The 25,941-nt window shown below is 36.9% G+C and overlaps 1 protein-coding gene across 1 annotated transcript in view; it reads left to right on the plus strand.

Annotated features, from left to right (window-relative positions):
• The first annotated feature begins 2,240 nt into the window (after positions 1–2,240).
• Positions 2,241–25,941, plus strand: part of SPATA48 (spermatogenesis associated 48) — a 54,721-nt gene continuing 31,020 nt past the window's right edge. Inside the window, exons 1-3 of the mRNA XM_035026553.1 lie at positions 2,241–2,799; positions 9,831–9,928; positions 25,599–25,675. Of these exons, the coding sequence (XP_034882444.1) occupies positions 2,241–2,799; positions 9,831–9,928; positions 25,599–25,675 (734 nt within the window). The remainder of the gene's footprint in view (positions 2,800–9,830; positions 9,929–25,598; positions 25,676–25,941) is intronic.

A 25,941-nucleotide genomic window follows, 5' to 3' on the forward strand; every position in this document is an offset into this window, starting at 1 on the left:
GCTCGGCGGGAACGGAGCTACGGCGCGAACGCACCTCGTGCGGCTGAAGCCGGCGCACCGGAGGGGGGTGTGAGCCGCTGAATGACGGGCGTCGTTGCCTTCGCTGTCGGCAGCGGGCCGGACCTCCGAGCTCGTGTCTGACCCTTCGAGGCGAGGATCTTGGCCATTTCGTCACCGTTTTAACCTCAACCAAAACATAGTTCCTGGCACACAGTACGCGCTCAGATGGCTATAAATTTAAAAAAGGAAGGAAGGAGGAGAAAAGGGAGCAAGGAAAGAATAAGCAGAAAGAAATGGGGCTCGTTCTGGACCAGGATCGGGATGTTCCTTGAGTTTTCTGGCTATTTTTATGCATGTGTTAATCGTTTGGTAAACTGTACACAGTCCTGTTTATTCCACTGAGTAGATTTACATCTTGAGAGATTCTTGTCTGTAGAAGGTTCTGAATTGGATTTACTGTGCTGGAGGGGCGCCTGGGTGGCTCGGGTGGTTAAGCCTCCGCTCTTGGTTTCGGCTCAGGTCGTGATCTCAGAGCCCTGGGATCAGTCCCGCTGGGGTGGGGGGATTGATGGGGTCTGCTCGAGATTCTCCCTCTCCCACTGCCCCTCTGTCTCTCTTGTCTCTCTCTAAAATAGCAATAAAATCTTTAAAAAAATAAACTTACTGTGCTCGAGCATGTTTTAGTAGGATTTAGATCTAGCCAGCATTCTGGTCAAGACCTTGTAGGTTTTTTGAGCACATCCAATAAATACATATTACTGAATAGTGCCCAGTCACTACGTCTAGGTATATGCCCTGCTAAAGCTCCTGTTAATTTTTATAAACAGGTAAACCCGCACAATACCAGATGGACTTTTGACTGTCATTGACTCTTTGTTTTCTGCCATCGAGAATTTGCTTCAGTTCGGGCATCTGGGTGGCTCAGTTGGTTAGGCGACTGCCTTCGGCTCAGGTCATGATCCTGGAGTCCCGGGATCGAGTCCCGCATCGGGCTCCCTGCTCGGCGGAGAGTCTGCTTCTCCCTCGGACCCTCCTCCCTCTTGTGCTCTCTGTCTCTCATTCTCTCTCTTGCAAATAAATAAAATCTTAAAAAAAAAAAATAAAAGAATTTGCTTCAGTTCATCAGTCCCTCCTACCTTCATCTACTGTGTAAATTCCTAATATTCGACCTGAGAATAGGATGTTACATTGGAGATTGTAGTTCATGTATGCTGTGAATCTGAAGATGGAAAGCCAGGTGCTGGAAATACGAAAGTAGGTTTCTCATTCATGTTTGCGTGGGCTTTTTTGTTTTTGTTTTTGTTTTGTTTTGTTTTGGTGGTTTGGTTTTGTTTTACCCCAGAAGGGATGGTGTGATCCCTGTGCCCAAATTCCAATATTTGGAATTCCTGTGGTAGCAGTTTTCATGCAAGTCCAAATTATCTCATTGAAATGACCAATATAGTAATGGTACTTTTTTTTTTTTTTTTTTTTTTTACATGTGACCTAATAGCTCCTACCTTATTGTAGTTTTCTGAAATGAGTTAAAAAATCCCATTGGTCTTATTCTGTACACTGGTAGCCAAAAGGTAAGGTAATTTAGAACATTTTAAAGATGAACTTGTACTTTGAATATTAATTACTTATTTTTCTTAAAAATTAGGTGCACTGAATTAACTATGGTATAATACCTGTTCATTCTTTGCACTGCATTTAAATTTACATTTATTTAGGTAATGAGTTTTGTAATTTATTATATCTATAATGTAAATTTTAGTCAGATATATACTTTAAAAATATATTCTTACTTGATTAACTGCTTTATACTCTTTAGTGAATATCATTTACTTATAAAAGTTCAACTTAGGGAAACGTTTAAAAATAAGTAACAAATGAACAGTGGGAAAGAAACTATCATGAAAATATTACTAACGGCTATTTTTGTTTTTCCTAAGAATTAAATTATGACGTATATAGTAAATGGTCCAATGTGTTAGAGTTCTAGCTGTTGCCAAGCAACAAGGATTCTTGTTTTGCTTTTTCTGTCCTGGTCCCTTACTGCCCTATACTTCTTTTGGTAGAGAAAAAATATTTACCTTAAAAAAAAAAAAAACTATCAACATTTATAAAACCAATTCAGTAACTTTATGTTAGATTAACCAATCCTCAATTATTGGACATAATAAGTTTTATAGTTAAATAGAAAGGAGTCTTCAGAAGCACTTAATTTACAGTCATCCAAAATTCTAAAGAGAAAGGCCATGGATATGGATTCACAGTCCAAACCTGGAAAGATAAGTATCTCTGAAAGGTCCATCCTTTCAGGAAAAAAGGCTGTTGAGAATATAGATTACCCACACTACCATAATCTCTTAAGGAAAATGAACATGCCTTTTGTGAAAGGAGTTGAAGACAGACATAACTATGGCAGAATTGAAAAGAAATGCAACCCTACTTTTCTTAAATTTCACCCTTATCCCCCTTCCGTCCTGCCAGACTACCATTTACACTATCCTTATCCCCCACCATATGGGCGAGATTATCCATTATTTCCACTTCGGGATGATGTGCCCTTGGGTGATGCCTGTTCCGGGTTTTTGAGTCCTGGTGGCGATGCTGATTTAAAGCCCGGCATTGGCAGAACCATACCAAGCCTGGTGGATTCCAGTGATGTGAAACCGCAACATCGAGTTCCCAGGCCAGACACAGGATTTCAAACAACACTGAAAAGGCAAAACATTTTATTAGAAGAACTAAAACAGGACAGGAGATGGAATTCCAGGGCAATACCAGACATTTCCATCAGAGCAAGACTTGGAGGTAAGTAAAGTGACATGGACTTCATAATTTTTAAACCTTCAAACAAGGGAGAAGAGTGTGGATATAAGTCTGAGTATTTAGCAGTAAATTTCACATAAAATTATAAAGAAGTGAATAAGGAACTCTTAAATTATAGATTGTAAGGAAAAACTAGTAAGAATGATTAGCCTTTTATAAACCTATTCGTAAAAAAAAAAGTTTTTTAAAAAGTGCATTAATTAGGATAAGTGACCAACACAAAGTGTGTATCAGATAATTTATTCTAGACCTATGGCTAACCTAATTTTTCCAGAAGGGCATATATGTTTCGTTTTGATAATCGTGTAGCATGCTTCCATATCTATCTGTCTCCCTTGAAAAACCAAATCTGCTGGTGGTTATAAAGAGGTCACAGGAGCTGAAATGAAATGGGAAGGTACTTGAAAGTAGATTTGGGGGTCTGTTAGGAAGCAACCCTTCCACAGTCCTGGACACAGAATTGATGACCCCTTACTGATAGCTATATCTTACGGTTTCTCTGTGAGAACTCCCAGAGAGTGTCACAGGCCTGGTCCAGAAAGGAAGGAACACTTCCAAAGGAAAGCCTCATGGTGTATTTTTGTATGGAGGTGTGTCTGGCAAGCAGGAAGTACAGGGAGGTTAACATCTCTGAGCATGTGGAAAGGAAAAGACCAAATGCTGTAGCAAGAGCTAAGCTTTGTCTATGCCAGAGGCCGCACCCCCTCCACTGGTGCATCTGGCCATAGACTAGAGGCCTAAGGGGACAGTATGTGAAGAAAAGAGCTTGAGCTCACTCTTTTGGTAATGTTTCAATGTAAAATAGTAGTCATTGTCAGGAATATGTCTTTAAAGGAATTGAAGTTTTTTCTAGTAGTCCTATTTTAGACAAGTATACCACTTTGCTTGTAAGCAGTAAACCCTAGCCTATGTAGTTTTTAAGAACAATATTTTTGGTTTGTAAGTTTTTCTAAGATTGGACTCTCAAAACATTATTACAACAAATTAGAGGCTGAAGAAATAATTTATTAAAGCTAACGTAAAATGAAAACAGGGTTAACAGACTGCACCAACAATTCAGAACCAAGTATAGTACTCACTACCTGGATCAGTACAACAGAATTCAGTAGACTTTCTGGGCTTGAGTCCTGGTAGAAGGCTTACTTGCACTATGACCCAGGGCTCTTCATGCCTGTGTATCCATATTTGTAAATTTACATACTAGTAATACTTCATAAGGTAATAGTGAAGACTAATATAATTCACGTACAGATATCTGACATGGAGGAATGCACCAATAAATGTTAGCTATTAGAAAGTCCAGAATTTTCAATTCCTTGGCAATAAGAGTACTTCTTTTATACAATTGTAAGGATTAAAAGAATTAAGACATGTAAAGCACTTAACAAAATTCCTGGAACCTGGTTAAAGCATTCAATTAATAGTAGCTGTTAATATTAGCTATTACAGTTTCAAAGAGTAATACTGGTGGTCCATGATTTGGTTCAATATAATTTGTCCTAGGTTTTCAGTGATTTTGTAGATCTTGGAAATAATCATTAATTATAAATAATAAGTACTTTCGGTGTTTAGCAAATCTAAATACACATAATTTCGAATACATTCTAAGAATGTCTTTGTAAAATTAACTATATCACACATGAATATGCTTTTCATTGGGCTTTCATAAATACCAAAACGATATCACAAAAGATTATATTGCCAATTTCTTGCTTTATTCCAACTTTGTCTAGACAACTGGATTCGGTACTTTTTTGTTCCTAGTTGGCTTTCTTTCTCATACACTAATCAAGTACTCTAAACTTATCCTAATTATATTCAAACCTTTCTTTGGTCTTTTTGCCTCTCCTTACAGGAGATGACACATCTTCCTTACCACAGGAAAAATAGAGGTTGCCTATTATCACAGCCTTGATTTTCCTGTATTCAGCTTCCTAAGATCAACACTTATAACTCTTTGTGTATCTTCCTGCTTTTTTCTTTTTTAGCTACTGTCTCAGCTCAAGCTGCTAAAACAAAATACCGTAGACTGGGTGGCTTAAGCAGCAGGCATTTATTTAGGTTGGGAAGTCCAGGATCAAGATACAGGGTAACTTGGTTCCTGGTGAGAGCCCTCTTTCTAGCTTGCAGAGGGCCTGCTTCTTGCTGTTCCCTCCCCAGGCAGAGAGAGAGAGACAGCTCTGGTCTCTCCTCCTCTTTTTATAAGGAAAGTAATCCTATCATATAAGCCACACCCTCCAGACCTTATCTAAACCTAATTCCCTCCTGAAGGCCCAACCTTCAAATACCATCACATTGGGGGTAAAAGTTTCAATATACAAATTGGGGGGGTGGGGTATACAAACTTTTACTCCATAACAATCAACCATTTTTAAGTGTATGGTTCATTGGTATTAAGTGCAATCTTCACCACTATTCATCTCCTTAACACTTTTCATCTAAAAAACAGAAACTGTACCGATTAAATACTAACTTCCTATCTCCTCCCCTTCTCCCTGGGCCCCTGGCAATCACCATTTTACTTTCTGTCTCAGAATTTGGCTACTCTGGAAACCTCATATAAGTGAAGTCATAAAGTATTGGTCTTTTTGTGACTGGCTTATTTCATTTAGCATAATGTCCTCGTGAATAAAAATGTTCACGTCGTAGCATGTACCAGAATTTCTTTTTAAGGCTAAATAATTTTCCTTTTTATGTATATACCACATTTTGTTTATTTATCCATCGGTGGACACTTGGGTTGCTTCACCTTTTGGCTATTGTGAATAATACTGCTTAGGGGTGTAAATCTCTTCAAGACCCCGCTTTCAGTTCTTTGGGGTAAATACCCAAAAGTGGAATTGCTCAATTACATGGTAATTCCATGTTTAATGTTTTGAGAAACCACCATACTGTTTTCCATAGTGGCTACTCCATTTTAAATTGCCACCAACAATGCACAAATACAATTCCTTGCATTCAAGGAATAAACCTCACTTGGTCATGGTGTATAATACTTTCAATGTGTTGTTAAATTCTATTTTTTAGTATTTTGAGGATTTTTGCATCAGTATTTATCAGGGATATTGATCTGTAGTTTTCTTGTAGTGCCTTTGTCTGACTTTGGTATCAAGGTAATGTTGGCCTCATAGAATGCGTTTGGGAGCATCCCCTTCTCTTCAGTATTTTTGGAAGAGTTTGAGAAGGATTGGTATTAATTTCTCTTTAAATGTTTTGTAGAATTCACCAGTGAAGCCGTCTGGTCATGAGCTTTTCTTTGTTGGGAAGTTTTTGATTATTGATTCTCCCTATTAGTTACAGATCTGTTCATATTTTCTGTTTCTAAATGATTCAGTCTTGGTAGGTTGTCTGTTTCTAGGAATTTGTCTATTTCATCTAGGTTACATAATTTGTTGGTGCGCGTTGTTCATAGTACATTCTTATCCTTTTTATTTCTGTAAATTTGTTAGTTTGCAACCTCAGGAGTTCTTTGGGTGAAATCTAAAACTGGCCCTCATACGTGGAGGGCAGAGAGAGAACAAATAAAGAGGCAGGTCACCCCAGATGGGTAAGTGGCAGGTTTAATAAGAAAGAGAACTTACATACAAGGCTTGTCTTGGGGGCTGCAAGACAAGTAGATCTCCACACCTGGCTTTTGGAATCCTAAAAGTCTGTATAAAGACCTTAACAGGGTTCATTCATATTACCATCCAGATGGTCTCAACAACACCTTACTCTGGGCTACATTCTTGAAACAGCTCCTGCTGGGGGAACGGTGGGCAGAAAGTACATTTCTAGGACAGGGGAGTGGGTGAGAAGCCTCCCATGCCAGAGTCCAGCTCACAGGTAGTCACATCCTCTTGACGACTCCTCCAACAAATATTAGTTGTTCTGTCCCCTTTCTCATTTATGATTTTAGTTTATTTGAGTCTTCTCTTTTTTTTCTGAGTCCATCTAGCTAAATGTTTGTCAATTTCTTTTTTATATTTTAAAAAAACACCTCTTGCTTTCATTGATTCTATTGTTTTTTTCTTCTCTATTTTGTGTATCTCTACTCTGATCTTTATTTCCTTCTTTCTGCTAGCTTTGGGTTTAGTTTCTTTCTTTCTTTTTTTTTTTTTGTACTTCCTTAAGTTATATTTAGGTTGTTCATTTGAGATCTTTCTTCATTAAGATAAGTGTTTATACCAATAAACTTCCCTCTTAGTTCTACTTTTGTTGAATCCCATAACTTTTGTTGTATTGTGTTTTTGTTTTCATTTTTCTCGAGATATCTAATTTTCCATGTGATTTCTGCTTTGGTTATTCAGGGGTGTGGTGTTTAATTTTCATATATTGGTTTGTAGTTCATTCCATTTTGTTGATTTCTACTTTGATTCCATTGTGATCAGAAAATATACTTTGCATGATTTCAGTCTTCTAAAAATTATAAAGTCCTATTTCATGGCCTATGATATAATTTGTTCTATAGAATGTTCCATGTGCACCTGAGAAAAATATGTGTTCTGCTTGGGTATTCTGTTGGATAAAGCGTTCTGTATATGTCTTTTGTGACAGATTTTTGTTTGAGTTCTTTATTTCCTTATTGATCTTTGTCTAGTTGTTCTATCCATTACTGAAAGTAAAATATTGAGGTCTCCAATTACTAGTGTAGAGTTACTTCTCCCTTAAATTTTGTCAATATTTGCATCATATATATTGAAGGTCTATGTTTGGTGCATATAGATAAAGTAGAGAACAGAGAAGTAGAAAAAATCAACTAAACCTGAACCTGGTTCTTCGAAAATAACAAAATTGACCTATCTTTAGCTATATGGAGAAAGAAAACTCAGAGAAGACCACTAACAACGGTATTTTAGATGTTGAAAAATGTATTTCTAACCATTAGAGGAGGGAAAACACATGAATAAGAAAATATACATAGAATAGTCCTTAAATCTTTCTGTTAAAGTTTTGTTTCTTTAAAACATTGTAGAAATGTTTTATAATAAAAATAATAGGGCCTATGGAAAAATAGTGTTCATGGCAGATCCCTCCAAACTCACTCAATTTCATGGGTTACATACAAAACCAACTCACGATGAAAATATCAGTTTCAAACATGTTACATCTCTAATAAGTGAAGAAATAGCACAGTGCTTCCCTTTACAAAGGACTTGATATTTGTTTGGTGGCGTGAAAGTGGTGAAGTGAGATGGTGCATTATGAGGAGGAGGTGTGTAATTGCTGGTCCCAAAGGTGACCCTTGGCAGCTCACTCCTTCCTGTGAGTGCCTGCCACCCTCCTACCATGAGGTGAGGTCTGTTTCCTTCCCATGTTGATTCTGGGCTCTCACCTATATTAGCAACCATGCTGCAAGTGGAGACTTTTTTTTGTACTTGCAAATTGGGATTGGACCTCTTGGGATCTTCCTCTGGATTCTCAGTCACTATTTTGTGAAAATTCTATAAAGGCCCATAGGGGGAAAGAAAAGTAACAAAAAACAAGGCACTGGTCAGCAGACCCAGCTCAGCTCCCTGGTAACAGTCAACACCCACTTGCCAGCCAGTGAGTGAGATAATTTTGGGCCTCTTGAGCAATCCCAAGCTGTAGCACATGACCTACAACACCCAGACCAGCTTCAGAGTACTGGGAGACAACGAATGGTTGCTTAAGATGCTCGGCTTTGGCGTGCTTTGTTTGGCAGCAGGAGACACTGAAACGAGGTAAGGGAAATGACATCATCATACTTAGGCATGGATGTCCTGCCCTGAGGTGCATAGCTGTAATTCAATGTCCTGTTCCCTATCCCCCTATCTCCTACTCTGGCCTAAAAATCAAATTTTAGGTTCTGTTGTTTTCCTATTTTCCTCCTTTTCCAAAGCAGCTGCTTCAGTGGAACCTCAAAGTGCCATCCTGCTGCTGTTGGCACAATAGTCTTCTGAGGGTTTCCTTCAGTCAGCTGGATCACAGACAGAATTATCCTTATTCTCAAACCTGGAATGATCGTGGGATTCAGCACTGCCTCTCTCACTTTGCCTTCGCCTCTTGCCTCTACCTCTATTTTCCCTCGCTGCTGTGACAAGGTACCACAGACTCAGCAGCCCCACACAGAACCCATTTATTAGCTCCCAGTTTTGTGAGAAGACAGGGCAGGCTCAACTGGCTTTCTATTCAGGATCTAACTGCCCAAACCTGCAGTGTCTGGGAAAAATCTACCTGAGGCTCATTCAGGTTGTACAGAACCCGGTTCCTTGCATTGGAGGTGTCAGATTCCCCGTCCCGGACAGCCAGGGACACCCTCGTCCTGGAGGCTACCTGTGCCCCTTCGCAAACGGCCTCCTCTGTCTTCCAAGTCAACAGTGGTGTATCGAGGCTTTCTCAGACTCTAATCTTCCTGACTTCCCCTTTGTCAAGGTTTGATCAAATATTATCTTCAGGAAGATGTTCTTAACTCCCCACAATCCAGCTGGGCTAGTATTCTTCCTCTGCACTCCCACAGCGCGCAGAGAACAAGTATTATTACAGTTGCTACACGACCCTGAAGCTATCTACTAACATGACTGTATTTTCCACTTATTCATGAGCACCTCAAAACCAGGAACCCCCTCTTCTGTCTTTGTGTACGCATCTACTTCCATTTACAACACAGTAAATATTTGTTGTAGTCTGTGTGCATATTCGCTAGTCTCTTAGGACTTCTATCATTAGATAACTTATCTGCATAGTAACCAGACTCCTCTGTGGTGCCACCATCCCTAATACATCCCCTACATGCTCATCTGCAGATTCATAGTACTCAACAGACTTCTTCAAATAATGAGTAGTAACAAATAATTCTGCACTACTACCATTATCCTAACATGTAAATTCCAGAGCTATTCAGTTCTCACTGCTAAGAAAAGTTGTTATATAATCCATTGAAATGTCAGTTCACATCACACAGTGTGGCTTTCTCATAGGAAATATTTCTGGTGGAAGAAAAAGAAACCAACAACAACAAAAAAAACCTCTATCACATTTTTAACCCAAAGCACATGCATCTTTGTTTTCAGGTTGGACAAGCCCACTCAAAGTTACTCCTTTACCACCTCGTCATGAAGCATGCTCAATAAATCACACGTTCTCATTTGATGAAGAAGCAACATGTACGGTAAGATTTCCTGACTGGATGGCGCTATACAATATTTGTAATTAATTTCTTTGTCCGTGTGTCTGATATTTTATGTCCTGCAAAAAAATAGCTGCCATTTATAAAGTACTTCTTACGTGCCAGGAGCTGTGTGGACCTTCACAGTGATGGTGTACTGTGTCTCGTCTTGTGCCTTCCTACAGCGAAACTGTGGGGAGGAATGAGTAGTAAATGCTGGTAGTGCCCAACCCAGACGCCCTTTACTGGCAAGGGCATCCTCTTCTAGGGGCACTGAGTGGTGGCCACACAACAGCAGACAGCCACCAGCCTGGAGGACTGCATCCTGCCCCAATGTCCCCTCAGACTTTGGCCCACGGCTGACCGACTTCCTTGAGGAAACAGATCTAAATCTAAGCTGGATCCTGCTGAGACCACATTGTCACTAGCCTCTTGCCCTGGTTCTACCCTACTCTTCACCTAGAGTGCTCCTATAGTGTACGACTTGAGCAAAAATCCTGTTTCCATCCCTGCTTCTGGACAAAGCAGTGTTGTTATCCCCACTTTATCTGAGAAAGCTAATGCCCAGTGACATTAACTAATTGACTTTTAACCCCACAGTAAGTATGAAACCAAAATTTAAACCTAGGCATCTTTCTAAATTTAAGGATTGTGTTATTAACCATTTTTCTGTGTGGATTGTATAGTCTCTAAAGCCTGATATTTAAATGACTTGAAGACCCCAAGGGGTATACAGATATCTCAAGGTTTTTCTTTCCTAAAAAAAAATGACTTTATTGTGATATATTTCATACACACAAAAGTCATCCATTTAGAGTGTTCAGTGTTTTTTCTTATGTTACAGAATTGAGCAATGTCACCACGATCTAATTCTAGAACATTTTCATCACCCCCAAAAGAAACCCCATACCCATTAGCAATAAAGATATGAACACTTTTAAGGAATCAGTTTCCATTTCTGTATGTCCCTTCCGAAAATTGATCTGCCTGCGAACTTATCTGCGGTTGTAGTGTTAGATTTATTTCTACTTTCCCCATCTCTTCCTTCATGATTACCCATCCTAATTTTACCACAGAGGTAAATATTACAGATATTAGAGATAGAATAGAGGAATATTAGTAGAGAGGTTCCCATTGAATCAGATTCCAAGAACACTAAAGATGAAGTTAAATAGCAAATTTAGTCCCTTCTTTATGAAATATTACTAAACATGTAGAGAACAGAAATAGAAAAAAGACACACCAGCAAGAGAATAGCTACTATAAAGATTTACTTTGAGATAATGGTGTAATTGAGAAAATGGTGTAAATGATAGATTTGAGGCTCTGAAAACAAACGTTTCATAAAGAAATTGAAGATACATAACATATAGAAGTGGCAGCCTATAAAGACTAATCAGGAAGTGGAAAAGATGGTGTATTGAAGAAAAATCCAGACACCAATGAAAGATTATACTATGGTATCTATGATAAACCAAAATGATGATGAACAGTAATATGAACCACCAGAAAACGAGGAGGCATAAATTTCAGATACTGCTAGAGAAGATTGGGACACAGGTTCAGAAGAATTAATTGTCTCCCTGATGATGAACAGTAAGAACACACAGATTTCAGAATCTTTGTCTCTACAAGAGGAGGACCAATCTTATCCACACATTATCCAGCAACTGTATCAGTGCAATACCCACAGGACACAGGTGAATGTGACAAATCTTGTGAATTGCTGAGAAGTTCACAATAAAAGATATTTTAAAAGAATTGTTGTCAATTCTAATTTAGTATACTTTTTAGAAGTGAAAAATTGATGTGATTTTGTATTCCTATATCCCTTCTTTTTGACAGTAGATCCATTGGGATTTTTTTGTTTTTCTTTATTATTATTATTAACATATATGTATTATTTGTTCCAGGGGTACAGGTTTGTGATTCATCAGTTTTACACAATACACAGTGCTCACCACAACACATACCCTCTCCCATGTCCATCACCCAGCCACCCCATCCCTCCCACCCCCCTCCACTCCCAGCAACCCTCAGTTTGTTTCCTGAGATTAAGGGTCTCTTATGGTTTGTCTCCCTCTCTTGTTTCTTCTTGTTTCGTTTTTTCGTCTCTTCCCCTATGATCCTTTGCCTTCTTTCTCAAATTCCACATATCAGTGAGATCATATGAAAATTGTCTTTCTCTGACTTATTTCATTTAGCATAATACCCTCTGGTTCCATCCACTGCAAATGGTAAGATTTTATTTTTTTTATGGTCGCATAATATTTCATTGTGTGTGTGTGTGTATATATATATATATATATATATATATATATGCCACATCTTCTTTATCCATTCATCTGTTGATGGGCTCTTTCCATAGTTTGGCTATTGTGGACATTGCTGTTATAAACATTGGGGTGCAGGTGCCCTTTCAGATTACTACATTTGTATCTTTGGGGTAAATACCCAGTAGTGCAATTGCTGGGTCATAGGGTAGCTCTATTTTCAACTTTTTGAAGAACCTCCATACTGTTTTCCAGAGTGGCTGCACCAGCTTGCATTCCCACCAACGGTGTAGGAGGTTTCCCCTTTATCCGCATCCTTGCCAACATCTGTCATTTCCTGACTTGTTAGTTTTAGCCATTCTGACTGGTGTGAGGTGGTATCTCATTGTGATTTTGATTTATATTTCCCTGATGCCGAGTGACGCTGAGCACGTTTTCATGTGTCTGTTGGCCATTTGGATGTCTTCTTTGGATAAATGTCTGTTCATGTCTTCTGCCCATTTCTTGATTGGATTATTTGTTCCTTGGTGTTGAGTTTGGTAAGTTCTTTATAGATTTTGGATACTAGCCCTTTATCTGGTAAGACATTTCCAAGTATCTTCTCCCATTCTGTCGGTTGTCTTTTGGTTTTGTTGACTGTTTCCTTTAGCTGTGCAAAAGCTTTTTAACAGTAGATCCATTGGTTTACTTGCTTGTTCGTTCTGTCTCTAACATAGCTCTTATTCTTACTTATGTTTATATGTGATTTCCAGAAAAGATACGGAAATTATACCGATCATGTAGCAGCAGTTGATTTGGCAAGGATTCAATACTTATTAGGATATAACATTAAAAATGTTAGATGGATTTGGGTGACCTCTATGCTAAACATAGATTTTTTTTTTTTTAATCTGTAAAGGCACTGAAATATCTGTTCATGACTCTTGCTGATAGGAGTCATTGTAAACTGTGTGGCAATTAACAGGAGAACAGGATATTGGGGGATTTAGTATAGACAAAACTACATATAGTAGAATAAGACAGCACAATTAACAAATTGGCCTAATAGACATATATAAATACATGTTTTTGCAAGGACCATTAATAAAAATGACCACATACTGTACCATAAAACAATGAGAAATTTTTCAAATATTTATTTTTAAATTTTTTTTGGCTTAGATATTTATTTATTTTTTTATTTTAATTTCAGTGTGATTAACATACAGTGTTATATTAGTTTCAGATGTACAATATAGTGATTCATCAATTGTATACATCACTCAAATATTTTAAATCATACAGAGTATGTTTTTTGACCAGAAGACCATTATGACACATCAAAACACCCTAGAAAATCATGTATTTGGAAATGTAAAAATATATTTATGAATGAGTCATGGGCCAAAGAAAAATCATAAAGGAAACTAGAAAATATCTTGAACTGAATGATAATAGTGATATAGTAGCAAAGTGTATGGGAATGAGGTACAATAATGCCTAGAGGAAAATATGTAATCTTAAATGAATATGTTGTAACAGAATGAAATCTCTGCAGAGAAGGAATTAAAAAGCACCATGATTTGAGGTGGCAGTCTTTGAACAGCACTGACTGTGTAAGAGAAGTTTAAAGGAAAGAGTCACCGTTTGGAGGTTGGGTGATGAAAAAAAAAAATGAGGGCAAGAGGAACAATTAATATTCTGAAAGACAGAAGGAATGAATTGAGTAGAAGTTACACAACCCCTCTGGTAACAATCACCTGCCATAAGAAAACAGCTTCATTAGAGAAAGTGCTGTACTTTGCTACACTGACAGAAGGGGGCAGCATTGAACTAAAAATATTGCAAACCACACCAAATCCATCAAATGAATGGACGAAAACCAGATAAATGTTTAAAGAAACTAACAAAACAGAAAATAAAAATCAAAATACTTTAATGAAAATAAGAGTCAAAAGAAAAATCAAAATAAGCACCAAAATAATAGGAATACAAAATACCAAATCAACTACAAAACAGAAGAAAATCATTTGAGGATATGAAAAGCTGTCTTCATACAGAAATTTAAAAAATAAATACAAATAAAATTGACAGTGAAAAAATAAATGGAAATTTCATTCAGAAAATAAGAATTACACTGTGCGAAAGGGAAAAGAGATTCAAATAAAATTTTAAGAAGGAACAGGGGTACCTGGGTGGCTCAGTCAGTTAAGCATCTGACTCTTGGTTTTGGCTCAGGTCATGGTCTTGGGGTTGTGAGATCAAGCCCCGCGTCTGGCTCCGCACTCTATGGGGAGTCTGCTGGAGAGTCTCTTTCTCCCTCTCCCTCTGCTCCCCTCCCTCCACTCACACACTTGCTCACCTTCTTTCTCTCTCTCTAAAATAAATCTTTTAAAAATTTTTAATAAGGGACTTTGAGGAAAGGCAAGAAAGCATCCAACAGAAAAAAAGAGATGAAGAGTCAGTTAAAAATATCTGAGTGAAACTGGTTAAGATGGAAGAAGAAACAATATACATGTGCATGGAATTCCTGAAGAAGAAAAGCAAATCAACGGGATGGAATTAGTAGGTTCAACCAGGGTTTGTCAGCCTTGCAGCATTGACATTTTGGGTTGGATCAGTTCTTTGCCATGGGAGACTGTTGTGTGCAATGTAGGATAACTGGCAGCATTCTGGCTTCTGCCCAGTACATGCTGGTAGCACCCTTCCTGGTGGATGAAAGTTCCTTCTCCAAAGCTAGAAAATGAACAGCAAAGTAAACCAAAAGAAAGTACAAAAAGAAATTTAAAACAAAAAATAAGAAAAGACATTAATGAAGTAGAGGAGATGGAGTATCAGGTGCTCCATTTCCTTTTCTGCCTTGAACATATAATAAATTGGACAAAATATGAGAAATAATGGTTTCCAGACACTGGACAAAAGGTAGTGAAGGACTGGAATGTCTAATGGAGTGAAAATAACCATGTGAACGTTACAATTTCACCAGCTTACTGCCTGGAGGCAGTTTCTGAGTTACAGTCCAGGGAAGCGAAGTCCATGCCTTCTTGGGTTGAGAAGACAGAGATTGGAGTTCTGGGTGTCCAAGGCATCCGGAGTTTGCAGACTATGGTACCAGAGAGGAGGGAGTTGCAGAGAGCTGGGCAAGAGAATGTGCACGTCTGTGAGCACTCATCTGGGCACTGACAAAATGAACCTACTAAAGTTGAGAAAAGATGTTCTCTAGAGCACTGCAGGATCATGATTGTCCTCTGAAGCTCAAACAGGGCATGGGATGGTCCAGGTCCCCACTTGTAGAACACAGAATATCAGGCAGAATCTTCAGAAGGATATCACTTTTGTAGTCAGTCTTAATTAGCCCTACTCTAATGGTTCCTGTGGACTTGCTTGAATAGGTTAAAAGCAGCCCCCAAAACACCCCGCTGATTTTTAATTACTTAACTTTGTGCTGGAGCAAAATCTAACACTATTTAAGAACAAAACAAGTTTTAGCAACCAATAACCTAAGATCCAAAATAGGGACTCAAAGGAAAGTAATTTTCATGCCAAGAAGTAGGAAAATATCACCCATAGTCAGGAGGAACAATAAATCATTATCACTGGACCTGGAAGTGGTAGATACGAAGAAACAAGCAGACAAGGATGTGTGCAAACAGCTATTACAAATATGCTCCATATATTCAGATGGCAGAGGAAACCACAACCATGGAGGTAGGGAAAACTTGTGATGTAAACAAGACTCAAGAGAACATTGAGACATGAAAGACACAGAATCTAAAATGACACATAAATGGATATAGTTTTAAGAGCAGGTCAGATACTGCAGGATAAAAGATCAACGAAATTGAAAACATAGCAACAGTTATCCAAAATGAAATAGGAAATGAATAAATAAAGTATCAGTTAGCTGTGGGATGATATCGAGCTGTTTAATACACATGTAACTGGAGTCCCAGAAAAAAGGGAAAGTGGGAAAAATGGGCAAGCGATGGCCCGTGTTGTTCCTAACTAATTATAAATATACAGACCTAGGAAACTCAACAAATGCCAAGCTGTATAAAGATAAAGGAAACTATGCACATAAATTATGGAAAACAGTGATAAAAAGAACATCTTAAAACAGCTAGAGGAAAAAATACATTAAATACAGAGGAACACATATAAGAATGATAGTAGGCTCTTGTCAGAATCTGTGCATGCTAGAAGAATATGGAAACACATATTTTAAATATCAAAAAAAGTTAATTAAGAATACATTAACTAGTGGGGCACGTGGGTGGCTCAGTCGGTTAAGCGTCCCACTCTTGGTTTTGGCTCAGGTCATGATCTCCAGGTCTTGAGATTGAGCCCTGCATTAGGCTTCATGCTTAGCAGGGAATCTGCTTGAGATTCTCTCTCTCCCTCTCCCTCTGCCCCTCTCTTGCTTGTGCTCTCAATAAATAAATAAATCTTCTTTTTAAAAAGCAGCATTAATAAATTTCAAAAAGAAAGGCAGAGTAGACATTTTCAGGAAAATAAAGTTGAGGGACATATTGCCAACAGACCTGAAGGAGGTTCTTTAGTCAAAAGAATATGGTGTATGTGGAAATTTGAGTTTATACAATGGAATGAAAATGAGGTCAAGAGAAATGCTAAATATGTGCGTAAATAGAAAACACTATTTTTCACTTTGAAAGTCTTTAAATATCATTGACTCTTTAAACCAACAATAGTAGCAATGTATTTTGGGGGTATAACACATGCAGAACTAAATTGTGTAACAAAAGTACATGGGAGGTCAGGATGAAAATAGGCATATGCTATTGTAATTTTTTACACTATTCATGAAGTGGTGTAATATTATACTTTAAACCCTAGAATTAAAGATGTATAAGTCTTAGAGTGACAGTAATAACAGAAGCCAATCAATCAATCAATCATAGGCAATAAGCTAATAGGGGGAGACAAAATGAAATTTAAAAAAGAAAAAAAAACATCTCAAATAATACAAAAGAAAGTCACATAAAAGGCAAAAGAACAGATGAAACAAACAGTAAATAAAGCTGTATTTAAACCAAATTATGTCAGGTATTATATTAAATACAATTTAACACAATGAAATTGAAAGTCAGCAATTTTGATGCTGGATAAAAAATCAATACCCAACTATATGCTGACTACAAGAAAACCCTGTTAAATAGAAATAGAAGTGTAAGATGGGAAAATCATCCCTATTTTCTTACTAAGTTGTTCTGTAGTTTAAGTGAAATCCAAATCAATATCTTAGCTGTATTTTTATGGAATTTGACAAGTTCTTTATAAAATACATACAGAGAAGCAAAGTATCAGAAATGACCAAGAGTATTATCAACAAAAGGGAGAAAATCAATGGCCATTTATGCACAAAACTCTCAGCAAATTAGACTCGGAAGGGAACATCCTCAGTCTGATACAGAGCATCTGTGAAAAACCTGAGGCTAAAGTAAATAATGAAAAAAGACCGAATGTCTTTTCCTTAATATCAGGAAAAAAGGAAAAAGTGCCTGCTATTACCACTATCATTTTCCACTTAGTGGAGGGGAAAGTTATTGCAGAAAGGCAAGAAAAAGAAATAGAAATCATAAATTTTGGAACGGAAGATGAAATCCCTCTCGTGTAGAGATGACATGCTGATATTTAGTTTGTTTTTTTTTTTTTTTTGAGATTTATTTATTTATTTGAAAGAAAGAGAGCGAGAAAGCATGAGCAGGAGGGGCAAAGGGTGAGGGGGAAAGAGTCTCAAGCAAACTCCACACTCAGCATGGAGCCTGATGGCGGAGCTTGATCTCATGACCCTGAGTTAGGACTTGAGCCTAAATCAAGAGTCAGCTGCTTAATCACTGTGCCACGTAGGTGCTCCTGACATGATGATATTTGCAAAAAACCCTCAGAAATCTTCAAAGCAATTGTTAGACGTAATCGTTGAATTTATCAGAGGCAAAGACATTGTAAATGTACAAAAATCAATTGTAATGTTACATATCAGAAGCAAACACACTGGAAAATGAAAGTTTAAAACATTCCATTGACAATAGTACCAAAAACTACATAGGATTTAATTTTTAAAAAATGCATTTTTTTTTCACTGAGAACTTTGGTACATTACTGAGTGAAATAAATTAACAAAGACATAAATAAATGGAAAACCAACAGGTTCATGGGCAGGAAGACTTGTTGATACTTTAATGCTTCTCCAATTGATCTGTAGATTCAGTGCAAACCCTATCAAGATCCTAAGAAGCTGTTTTGTGGAAATTTACAAGCTGATTATAAAATCTCTATGAAATGAAAAACTTAAAATGGCTAAAACTATTTTGAATAAAAAGAATAAAGTTAGAGGATTTGTGCTACCTGATTTTAAGTCTCACTATAAAGTTACAATAATCAGTACCAATTGGCAAAGTGATTAACAAATGGAGCAATGGAAAGTAGAGTCCAGAAGCAGAGGCATCTACCTATGTTGCCACTGATTTTCTTTTTTAAATGTGCCAAGACATTTCAATGGAGAAGAAAATAAATTACTGAGACAACTGGGTATCCTTTTGGGAAAAAAAGGCAAGTTTTATTACATTACCATATACAAAAAAATTGAAATGGATAATAGACCTCAACATAAAATTAAGATTAGAAAACGTTTGAAATACTTGGATTTTTAAAAGACATCATTAAGAAAATGAAACAGAATGGGAAAAATACCCACAATCATACATCTAGAACATATAAAGTCATCTTAAAATTAAAGAGAACAGGATGAACAACCAGATGAAAGATGGTCAAAAGATCTGAAAGGACACTTTACACTCACGTATGTACACACATACACACACACAAAATAGAAGAAGGGCAAATAAACAGTGAAAAGATACTTAACATGCTGAGTTATCAGTAAATATAATTTAAAAGACAACATATCCTTACAATGGCTAAAATTAAAACAACTGAAGCTTCCAAGTGTGACAAAGATACAGAACAGTGGGACTCTCCCACACCGCTGCTGGGAATACGAAATGGTACAACTAGTTTGGAAACTCTTGAATACCGTTTGGATGGTCGTCATATACCAATGCCAGCCATATCCAGCCATTCCACTCCTAGCTATTTACCCAAGACAAGTTTAAATATATGCCCACGCAAAAACTTGGACATACATATTGATAACAGCTTTATTCATAACAGTCTAAAAATAGAAACCAACTAAATGTTTATGTGCAAGTGAAAGAGTGAACAGATTGTGGCCTATCCATACAATGGAATAGTGGTTAGCAATCAAACAGACCAAACTGATGATACCTGCAACAAGATGAATGAAACTCAGAATCATTATACTGAATGAAAGTAGTCAGAAGCAAATTATTACATGCCATTGATTCTACTTAAATGAAATTCTAAAAATGCAAACCAATACAGATTGACAAAAAATGGATCACCTGGTGCCCTAGCCTTGGAGGAGAGGGAGATGTGGCTGGCAAAGGGGTATGAGAAATCTTTTAGCAAAATGTAAATGCTCTGAATCTTGTCTGTTATGGTGGTTTCATGGTTGTATATAACTGCAAAATCTCATCATATTGTATGAGTTAATAGATTACATTCATTGCAAGTACACTATACCTCAGTACAATGTATTTTTTGTTAAAAAGTGGTATTATAAACAACTTTATGCCAATGAAGTTGACAACTTAGATATAAGGAACAAATGGCTTAAAAACACAGCTTACCAAAACTGACACAAGGAGAAATCCTCAATAGACCTATATCTATGAAAATAGTTTTGTTGATTATCAGAACACTTTTAATTGTGAAAAATAGAGAAAAACTCTAGACCGAGGTAGTTTTACTAAGGAATAAGATCAAATATTTAAGGGACAAATAATATCATCATATCCAAATAATACACTGAGGACAATAGAGCTCTGTCACCGAAATATAAACTACATTACAATAAGAAAGTACAGTCTAATATGCCTACAAACAAAACAATCCTTAGGAAATTTTACTAAGTTAAATTTGACAACATATAAAATGTATAATACATCATGAAATAGAGATTATCCCAGGATTGCAAGGTTGGCTTAGCTTTCAGAAATCAATGAGTGCGATTTACTTTATTAACAGAATTTTAATATATATATAAATTATTATCTCAGTCAATGATTGGCCAAAATACAAAAAAAAATAACTTTTTTCTAGTGTCTAGAAATTGGAAAGTAAGATTATAAAAATACCACTACAATAACATTTTTAAAACTATAATACTAGGGAAAAATTTAGTAAAAGACATTCAAAACTCTGCACTAAAAACTACTTCAAAATGCTGAGACAAATAAAAGAAGATCTAAATAAATTCAGATATACATTATTTTTATGGAGTGGAAAAATCAGTATTTTTTAAGATACCAATATTCAAATTAAGCTCCAAACAGTTGCAGTGCTTTCCCTAACAGAATTCTTCTGTGCTTTTTTTGTGCAAAGTTGCTTTTGTCTCTGAAATTTACATTAATTTACATCTTGAAAAAAACAGTGCAGTAGGAAACTTATTCTACCTGATTTGAAGACCCGCAGTAATGCTGCATGAAGACAGTATTGTTTTGGTGTAATAACAGAGAAATCAACTGAATAGAATTGAGAGTCCAGAAATAAACTGTTTTTACACAAAAGTAACAAGACGGTTCAATGGCTTACACACAGTATTTTCAACAAATAGTTTCTGAACAGCTGGACATCCATGTGGAAGAGGAGTCTTTGTCCCTTTCTCATCCCATCACAAAAATTACTTTGTGCTGGTCATTGACCTAAACTGAAAAGCTAGCAAGAAGAAACTTCTAAAACAAAATACAAGATAAAATATCTGCAACGTTGGTTGGCAGAGATTTCTTACAGAGGACGTCAAAATCACTATGTCTAGAAAAAAATTCCTTCTGTTAACATTAAAGTCTTTTGCTCTTTGGACCACTGTTAAGAAAATAAAAATATGAGCCACAAACTGGAAGAAAATGCTTGCAATATCTGTGAAAGGTCTGTGAGCTAAGATATATAAAGAATTCCCACAACCTGATAACAAAAAGATTTTTAAGATCCTCAAGACTGAAATAAATGTTTCACAAAAGAAGATATATAAATGTCCAATAGGCACATGAAAAGGTGTTCAACATTTTTATTTGTGAGGGAAGTGCAAATAAAAACCAAAATGGAATACTATTGAATACCTACCAGAATGTCTAAAATTAAGATGCTTGAAAACCATCAAGGAGATAGTATTATGTAAAAAGAGAGCAAATAAGCAATTCTTTGCCTCAGTCTTTTTTTAATCTGTGTATAATTTGAAATAATTCTTTTTTTCAAAGAAAAGAAGAAGATGCTTGACAACATCATATGTTGGTGAGGACAGACAGCAACTGGACTTCTCTTACCTTTGGCATATCTTATAAAGTGACACATCTATACCATGACCCAGTAATATTATTTTTAAGTATTTACCCAATAAAATCAAAGTATGTGTCCACAAAAAGACTTGTACAGGAATGCTTGTAGCAGCTTAATTAATATGTACACAAAAAATCAATAGAAAGGAAAATGGATTAACAGATCATAGAACGGAATAGTATTCAATAAAAAAAGAGTAAACCAGAACACGGGAGATATAGACCAGAAAATGGGAGAATTTCAATAATATTAAAAGCCAACATTAAGGGGCATGTAGGTGGCTCAGTCAGTTAAGCATCCAATTCTTGGTTTCAGCTCAGGTCATGATCTCAGGGTCATGAGATAGAGCCCGGCGACAAGCTCTGCACTGAGCAGGGAGTTTGCTTGAGATTTTCTCTGTCCCTCTCCCTCTACTCCTCCCCTCCCAATAAATAAATAAATCTTTTTTTAAAAGGCAATATTAGTAAGCAAAAAAGCCAGGCTCAAAAAAATACATACCTCCTGATTCCAATTACATGAAGATCAGGCAGGGCAGGCAAAACTAAGTTTTAGTAATAGAAAATAGAATAGTGGCTGCCTATGGGGAGTAAAGATTGACTGAAAGTAGAAATGAAGTATTTGGGGAGATGGCAAAAATATTCTGTATTTTGACTGAGATATTGGTTATATGAGTTTCTAATTTAAGTCAAACTGATTGATTAAATTGTACAGTAAATAGCTATACCTTTTCCTATATGTAAATGTCCTAATTCTAGAATTCAGGATTAAGAAGATTTCTTTCAGAATTGTCAAAGAATGAGCTTTTTCCACAAATCCTCTCTATCACGTCAGATACACTGAGATGCTACAGATATACTGAAATGCTACATGTATTTTAAAATCAATACTTAGCTGAGCTCAAAGGCAAGAGAAGAGAGAGGAAGATCCAGTCTCCAGAAAGGAAGAGAAAATCAGTTCTAAAAATAGATGTACAACTTAAATTACGTTTTTCATGGGTATAGCTTTGGGTAACAGAGACCCAAATATGCTGTGGTTGGGACACTATGGAAGTTTCTCTTTTACCTAACAATCCAAAGGTCCTGGACTAGCCTGCAGTTCTAGTGTATGATATTTTCCTAGACTCATTCTGTTGGGCATCAGGATAGAAGGATAGAAGCAAAATCAAAGACAGATATCCTCCCCCTTTTAAGGACTTGTTCCAGAAAATGCACACAGCACTTTAAATGATGTTGGCAGAACTCAATATTGCACTAGCTACAAAGGAATTGTGAAATAGTTATCTTTAATCTAAGGTCATGGGTCCAAATAAAAATGGGCTTCTTTTACTGTAGAAATGGGGAATGAAACTGGATTTGGCTGAAGCCAAAGAGTACGTGGGCCAGGATTTTAATACCTACATAGGAAATCTGAAATCTCATGGTGGTTATTTGGAATTGAGTTTTCTGTGTAAATTCAGGTACCACAAAGGGCTATCTCAGCAATGAGTAGAAATTTGAATAAATCTTTACACACGGGAGGGAAGTTGGCCACCTGACCAAGACAATAAATTGGAAAATACAATATATTATCCACGAGGAAACAGAAACTCTGGTCTGTACCACGTGGATACATGGATCATGATTTCTTAGTACACATGTAGTGTGGGAATACCACATCCTAAAATTAAAAAAAAAAGAAGAAAATCTTTTGTACCCAGAAACAATAAGCAATACTTCGAGGGAACACTTCCACAAAGTGGCACTGACAGGCAGCATTCCAAAGAAAATAGCGCTCCCTAGATGAAACCACCATCAAAATCATACTCTGCATGTGAAAAGGGTTGCTTGTGAGAGGATATCAGCGGGCACAACAGAAGGGGGACATCTCTCCCAAGGAGCCTCAGATAATAGAACCATCTGAATATACATTAATTTTCAAGAAATTAAATTTCTAAGGAAAGAACAGGACTTACGGAGAACAGGCAGATGTGAAAAGGAAACAAATCAGATTCTTTAAAATCAATTATTTCTCTTAAAAAAATCATTAAACATTTTTGTGTCCTCTGTGGCAGAGTAAGCTCCTAATAGCCTAACCCTCCCACCAGTAACAACCCCAGACTCTGATGAAATACAAATCCATCGGGTCAAGACCTCTGGTGATTGAACAAAATCAGGCAAATTTCAGAGTTGAAACTTAGAGGATGAACTCGGAGTGATTTTCCCCTTGTGGCCTGAAGGTTGGCTACATTCAGGAAACTGGAGTGGTTAAAATTTCAATAGAAATCTCTGTCTATCTGACCTAAAGAGGTGAAAGAATGGAGCATGACCCAAGAATTAAAGGAAAGAAACCAAAACGGGAGGCAGCTGGGGAGGGAGCCATAGTGCCACGTATGAACTCATCCCAAGTCTTTGCCTGATCCCTGGACTGTCTTTGCTCAAAACAGACTCTAAGCAGTTCTATCAAAGGCAAACAAGGTACTGATCTAAGATCCGACTATTATCCAAAATACAGTCAGGAATAATGCAGAATCCAGAGTCTCCTCAACATAAAATGTACCACGTCCAACATACAATCCAAAATTACTCAACACACAAAGACCGTGGAAAATGGGATAAGCTCACATGGGAACATGCTAGATGCTAGAATTATCAGACAGGGATTTTAATACAGCTGTTGTAACTGTGCTCAGTGACATAATGGAGAATATATTCATAATCACAAGACAGGAAATTTAGGCGCCCCTAAAAACACTTCTAAACACTTCTAAATAAATAAATAAATATATATATATAATTCATCCTACTAACAGAACCATTACAATGATTTCACTAGATGTAGCCTTGGTGAAATTAAAAAATATGTAACAACCAGGTTTAAACAGAGACTAGAACCAGGGGAAGAAGGAAGTATGAACTGGAAAGTGCATAGCGGTACAATGGAAGTTAAGGATGAAGAGATGCAAAAGTTAGGACACTAAGCGGACAGAACAAGAAAGTCTAGTATTTGTCTATGGGCACTTCATAAGAGAATAAAGTGAATCCACCGACAGTAAAGAGGACAATGGAGAATTGTCCAAATTGGTGAAAGTTAGGCATTCTCAGATTAGAGAAACATAACACATCTTAAGCCAGATGAAAAAAATAGATCTTCTCCTAAACAAATTTTCTTCATGGGAAAACCAAGACAAATATCCTAAATATTACCAGAGGATGAGGATGGGGGGACACAGAATACCTGCAGACCATCATCATCCGTGTACTTTCAAAGTAACGATAACAGGCCAGAGGTCAATGAAATGTATTTAGGTTACTAAATAAACATAACCATTAAATTAGAATTCTAAATTCATCTGGAACAGTATTGAAAGGTGAGGATGAGTTAGTTAAAAAACTGAGCTAGAAGAAGCTCATATCCTTGAAAGAATGACTGAAAATAGAACTTCAGCCAAAGAGAATGGAACCAGGAATACAGGGTTAAAACAAAACAAAACAAAAACCAAATAGAATACAAGAAGTAAAAGCAGGCAAAGAACCACTGATAAAATATTGTGGAAATTTTAAATAAATAGTCCCTGACAACAGTTATAATAAGAAGTCATTTTAATGAAATAAGATGAAAGATAGGAAGGGGGAAATATTGCAGAGCTAATGTCCTTCTATCATTAGAAGACAAGAGAGACAAGACATTTTAAGATGTTTGAATTGCATGGTGCTGAAAACATCATTTGCCAACATTTAAAATTCAAGAGCTTTCTCCTAAAGAATTGATTTTCTGTTAACTTGAATATACATTTTGTCAATTTTAACTTAATCACTGGGAGATTATACAGAGAATGTAAATTTTCAAGACAACTGAGGGAAGTAGGGGAGTGTTAAACCTGGTCCACCCACGGGGTGCTATGACAGGAGAAAAGTAGGGACAGAGAAAACAAGAAACCACATGCGTAGAAAGCATGAGCACTTCCCATGTTATCTGATCTCCTTTAATTTATTATTCACACCTTCTAGGAGGATGGAGAACCGCTTTTACAACCAAACGGGAAATACAGTGCAAAGGACTCATTTTACAAGTCCTCGACTCAAAAGTAAGCATTTTTCCCAATAGAACTTTGATTTAAAAATGTACTTCTAGGGGCGCCTGGGTGGCTCAGTCGGTTAAGCAGCCGACTCTTGATTTCAGCTCAAGTCATGATCTCAGGGTCCTGAGATTGAGCCCCATGTGTAGCTCTGCACTTAGCGGGGAGTCTGCTTGAGATTCTCCCTCTCCATCTCCCTTTTCTCCCTCTGCCCCTCCCCCTCCACATAAATAAATAAATAAGTCTTTTAAAAAATAAAAAAAATAAACTAAAAA

This window comes from Mirounga leonina, unplaced genomic scaffold (assembly GCF_011800145.1).
Source record: "Mirounga leonina isolate KUSES-001 unplaced genomic scaffold, KU_Mleo_1.0 Mir_199, whole genome shotgun sequence".
NCBI lineage: Eukaryota > Metazoa > Chordata > Mammalia > Carnivora > Phocidae > Mirounga > Mirounga leonina.